We start from the raw sequence: 5,792 nt of genomic DNA, 5'->3' as shown, positions 1-5,792 counted from the left end.
CTAAAATGCAAAATACATTAAAAAATAAAAGATAAAATCAATTAGGCTAGAAACAAAAACAATGAAATATGAGTTTGGATATTAAGTGCGTTTGGAAAGCCACAATGTAATTGGATTTGTATGTAATTGGAGGTAATTACACAATTTGGCATGTTTGTCTGACCATGTAATTACACTGTAACTGTGTAATTAGAAGTAATTGAGGAGTTCCAATCACACTCTCTAATTCTCATGGCCCCCATGAGAATTAAATGTAATTACACTGTGTAATTACTAAAAACTTTCCATATGAAACATTAGCTATTAAAAAATATTATTTTCCCATGTTACTGACTATTTTGCCAAACAAGATATTAAGAATTCATATGTAATTACCACCTCATATCCAAACGCACCTTGCATTTTAAAATATAGTATAATTACTACCCTAGTAATTACCTTACCTAGTAATTACACAGTTACTTCCAAACACACGATATATCAAATACCATAAAAAAAATTTAAATGTGAAAAATATCATAAGAGCATGGCAAACTTATAAATGTTATATTTTTGTAACTTTAGTATAAAATTGAGGAAATTACACTTAGTATGGGATTTTAAAAGTTCTTATGATAAATATGGCACATTTAAGTTTGGCAAATTTATATGGTATTTTTTTGTTTTTAGGTTTTTTTATGGTATTTGATATGCCATATATATGTAATTAGGTTTCTAAATCCCATATTTAATGTTTTTATTTGTTTATGAAGTTTTATTTGTAATTGATGCCGGAAAAGTCACCGGAGTTTGTTGCCGGTGCCGGAAAAGTCGTCGGAGTAGCGGTCGGTGCCGGAAAGTCATCGGAGTTGCTGCCGGCACCGGAAAATTCGTCAGAATTGGCATTGTCGCCGGAAAAATCACTGAAAAATCACCAAGAAACCGGTTTCTTGAAGTCTAAGAAACCGGTTTCTTGGTGATTTTCCCGTTGACAATGCCAATTCTGACGACTTTTCTAATGCTAGCAGCTACTCCGGTGACTTTTCTGGCACCGACAGTAAACTTCAGAAAAGTCATCAGAATTGGCATAGTCGCCGGAAAAATTACCAAGAAACTGGTTTCTGGTTTCTTGATGAAGAAACCAGTTTTTTGGTAATTTTTCCGGTAATTTTTCTGACGAAAATGGCAATTCTGATGAATTTTCTAGCGTTGGTAGCAACTCTGACGACTAATACACCGACAGCTACTCCGGTGACTTTTTCAGTACCGACAGTAAACTCTGGGAAATTCGTCAAAATTGGCATTGTCACCGGAAAAATCACCAAGAAACAGTTTTTTTTTTTTTCGGTTTCTTGATGAAGAAACCAGTTTCTTGGTAATTTTTTTTTGTATTTTTTTTTCTCTATTTGGTTGATTGATGAAACTGGTTTCAATTATTTTCAGTGTATATCATTTTGTTTTGTTTTCATAATCTTTATTATTGTTGTGTAATAAAATTAGTTCCTTGATGAAGAAACCACTTTCTTGGTGAAGAGACTAGTTTCTTGATGAAAAAACTACTTTCTTGGTGATTTTTCTAATGATTTTGTTGGCGACAATGCCAATTCTGACGACTTTTTTACGCCGACAATAACTCTGGCAATTTTTCCAACACCAGGAAGTACTCCGGCAACTTTTTCGACACCAACATCAAACTCTAGAATAGTCATCGGACTTGGCATTGTCACTGGTAAAATTACTGGAAAAATTACCAAGAAACCGGTTTTTAACATCAAGAAACCAGTTTCTTGGTGATTTTTCCAGCGACAATGCTAATTTTGACGACTTTTTCGGCGCCGGCAGCAACTCCGGCGACTTTTCCGGCACCGACGACTACTCCGACGACTTTTCCGGTGCCGAGAGTAAACTCCGGTGACTTTCCCAGCACGAATGATTACTTCGGCAATCACTATAGTTTTATTTGTTTTATTTTTTTAAAAAAAATAAATATGAAGGGAATTTTAATATTTTTTATGGTAATTTAATTAAATTTTTATTTTTTATGAATTTTAAATTCAGATTTCTTTTTAATGTTTTATATGGTTTTTTTAGAAAAAAAACCATATTTTTAGTTTGATTGGTTAGATAATGCCATATTTAGTGGCATTTACTTTTTATGTCATATTTATCATAACCTTAATAATTTTTCCCATATTTTTGAAATAGCCCTATAAAATTCCATATTTTCAGTGTATGGTCATGGCCCGTTACATATGTAATCATCAGCCCATGGGCCCTCATTATTTTAAATTATTGTTATTTTCAATTTCAGCAATAATTTCAAAAACTAGTGTCCCTACCCCAACCAAAAACAATCCGTTACTTCTTATTCTCAATTTTTCTCGTAGTAATCATATTATTATAGAAATAAAGTAAGGCATGCATCGTGTAATTTGTAAATATTCAACTATTACATTTATATATGTATAAACTTTAAGTCTTCAACTATTGAAGTTTGTTATCCGTAGGTGGTGAATATTCTATTTTCATATATATATATTTTTTTGAGAAAATGTAATTCTATATTACGTATTCCATTAATCTTAAAGACTTAAACTTTTTCTGTGATTGTAATAAATCCATTTTTTTAAGCAACATAGACATGTGTTACCATAGGATATAGGACCAGACAAGTTAAAAACTATATCACGTTCATGTCTTATATACATATATTAATTATATATCCTCATCAAGTTCTGTCATTTTCTAGTTTGTATAATTTGTTCTTCTTCGATTTTAGTAATCCTTTTTCAAAAATAAGAAAATTCTATTATGAAATACTTGTCACCTACAGCCTTATATTATTATAATAATGCAACATAATAGTGGCTACAAATAAAATATTTTAATATAACTGGAAATTTTAGCATCAGTGAGCAAATATGTATTAAATAATGTCACATAATATTTACTAACAATAATAAATAAATTTTTATTAGTGATCAAACAAGGGACAAAATCCTATTACAAAACAGAGTTTGAATAGACAACCAGATGACTATTACACAATCAAACTGCTTTGCGTAATAATATGTGCATATTTTTACACAAAAATACTAAATGGTAATATTCCTTTTAACCAGACAAATTTATTTAAGATACTCTCACAAAAATAAAAACAAATTTATTTCATACATATTTTTTTTTTTTGAAATTAAACTCTTATTAACAACAATCAGAGCTTAATACATCAATAAGAAAAGAGGGAAAATCCTCAATCCAAGCCAATTCACCATCCACCCTAAGTGCATGCACAGCTAATTCATGAGCAGCCTTGTTGGCTGTACGACGAACATGAATTAGGGATGCCTCAGGAAAACTGGAAAGCAAACTAGCAATATCATCCAATAAAGAACCAAGTTCATTACAAAGGGAAAAACGCTTTGGGAGAGCCGAAACCAAGGCTAAGCAATCTGACTCCACCACATGAAGAGGAAGACCAAGAGTGAGAGACCAATCCAGCGCAACCATTAATGCAACAGCTTCTGCTAATATGACTGTAAAATTTCCTACAAAAATTAACAAACAGAAAATGAGTGAAAAAAAAAAAAAAAAAAAAAAAAAAACTCAAAGGAAACAAAAGAAACAAAATTGCAAATTCGGTAAATAAAACCATACACCAGAGGGAAAAGCTTCCCTCCGGTCCAACCAAAATCCCAACACAACAACTCCACACCCTCCTATCTTAGGAATATCATAATATTTTAAAGTCATACACTATACCTAATAAGGATCTACATAGACATCCCAGCACATTTCCAGTAGTATCTCGAACTATTGCCCCAATGCCAATAGTGTTAGAATTAACATCCAACGACGCATCAACATTTAGTTTATACGCTCCCAAAGGCGGCTTAACCCATCGTTCTGGAGATAAGCATGTGGATCCCTTTGCCATACCATTCTGCCTCGAACATTGACTGTACTCATTAAACAACTTAAATATTTGTGAGACCACAACATCAGAAGGGTTGGCTTTGCGACCATGGACAATTTGGTTCCTTTCACTCCAAATATACCAAGCCGCAACTAGGAACAACTCGTACTCAGATCTAGATAGTATCTCCGAAGCCTTCAGAACTATTTGTTTGAATGAGATATCCATAGAGAGGTTATTCAGCATAGAAACACGCAATTCCTTCCAAATTTTCTTAAAACCACGACATAGGAACACAGCATGACTGTTTGAATCCACACTGAAACCACATATTGGACAATTAGTATGATCAACCACTTTCCTTTTCTGAAGCCCGACATACGTAGGGAGAGCATCATGAAACCCACGCCAAACAAATATTAAAACTTTCTTGGGCAAAGAAATTTTCCAAAACTCTTTCCACCATACTGCGAACCAACTCTTAGAAGGGGAAGGATCAAATTGATCCAACTGCGACGCCACAAAGTATCCACTTTTCACTGAATAAGTCCCGTCAGCTGTATAGTGCCACATCCAAGAATCCGCTTTCGGAAATTTACTAATTGGTAAAGAACAAATACTCTGTTGATCAGCCACATTAAACAACTCCCTCACCATTTGCATATTCCAACCACTCCTTGACTCGTTAATCAAATCACGAACCAATAAATTTGGATTATCTAAAATAGAACAATAAGGCCTAAAAGTAGCAGGGCATGGTAACCAAGGGTCCTTAAAAACTAGTATCGTGTCACCCGTTCCAACTCGCTTACGCAATCCTTTAATTAACAGAGACCTTCCCCAAATTATGCTCCGCCAAACATAACTAGGTGCCTGCCCAACTGCATCCAAAACCAAAGAAAACTCGTAGATTAAAATATTACACTCATAATACCACCCATAATAACATACTATAAAATCAACAACCAAAAGATGACATAAATATTGTAGCCAACTCCCACTTAAAGACCACAAGTATTCAAGTAAAAAAAAAAAAAAAAAAAAAAAAAAAAAAAAAAAACCGCATCGATGAAGACAAATATATACACAATACATTAATAACAGTTGCAATAACATAATCCATACAAGAGGAGAATTAAATTTTACCATGCAAAACAGAATTAGCATAGTGGGATAGTGATAATTAACATATACAATAATTAACATAAGCAACAAGGAAAGCGGGCATTGATCACTGTCAGCTTAAACTATACAAAAAAAAGAAAAAGCAGGACTTCTTAATATTTTTTCCTTCCTTCTTATCACAATCTAATCTTATTTTCTTCTCAATAAATTCCCCAAAATAGAGATTCTCCTCTTCACCCATGCATACCACTACCTTCACCGTAGTCTTGAGTTGATAAAAATATGTACATAATTCGATTTTGCTTCCAAACTCAAATTTCCAAGCCACTATAATAATTGCTGGTTCCATCTTAACACATATGAGTCTTTTAGTCTTTTAATATCATATAAAATCTACTTATTAACATAACATTATAATACTCATTCTAAGCATCGTAATGCTTTGGTGGAATTGTTATAGTAGGAAAAAAATTGACTTTTAAACTCCAAGAACAAACTGAATGCAGTCCTACCAACACCGGCACAAAAATCCCACTCATACTTATGTCTAAGCCAACCATAAACAAAACTATAAACATCCTTCTACGCGTCCTACCCATAAAACCCAGCCAAAAAAGTATATATAAGACTATATTATAAAACAAAAAACAAAAAATATAAAACCAAAGTAAGAGCTTAAGGCCACCTATGGTGCAAAAGAAAAAAAGATATACCAGTAAATATATACTAACTAGATATAACAATAAATGTATACCTGAAGCAGTCAAGAAAG

The 5,792-nt window shown here is 32.9% G+C and overlaps 1 protein-coding gene across 1 annotated transcript; it reads right to left on the bottom strand.

Annotated features, from left to right (window-relative positions):
• Positions 1-3,183: 3,183 nt before the first annotated feature.
• Positions 3,184-4,552, bottom strand: LOC133036922 (uncharacterized). Its single transcript, XM_061113711.1, has 2 exons — positions 3,742-4,552; positions 3,184-3,527 (listed from the first exon to the last, which is right to left on the bottom strand). The coding sequence occupies exons 1-2, from the start codon at positions 4,550-4,552 to the stop codon at positions 3,184-3,186; spliced, it is 1,155 nt and encodes a 384-aa protein (XP_060969694.1).
• Between the last annotated feature and the right edge of the window lie 1,240 nt (positions 4,553-5,792).

This window comes from Cannabis sativa, chromosome 1 (assembly GCF_029168945.1).
Source record: "Cannabis sativa cultivar Pink pepper isolate KNU-18-1 chromosome 1, ASM2916894v1, whole genome shotgun sequence".
NCBI classification, from domain to species: Eukaryota; Viridiplantae; Streptophyta; class Magnoliopsida; order Rosales; family Cannabaceae; genus Cannabis; species Cannabis sativa.
The sequence above is the reverse complement of the archived record's forward strand: the minus strand, read 5'-3'. Positions and strand labels throughout refer to the sequence as shown.

Coding starts and splice junctions, on each gene's coding strand:
- LOC133036922 (XM_061113711.1), bottom strand. CDS start 4,552: ATGGTGAGGGAGTTGTTTAATGTGGCTGATCAACAGAGTATTTGTTCT. Junction 3,528..3,741: donor TCTATGTAGATCCTTATTAG/GTATAGTGTATG, acceptor TAATTTTTGTAG/GAAATTTTACAGTCATATTA.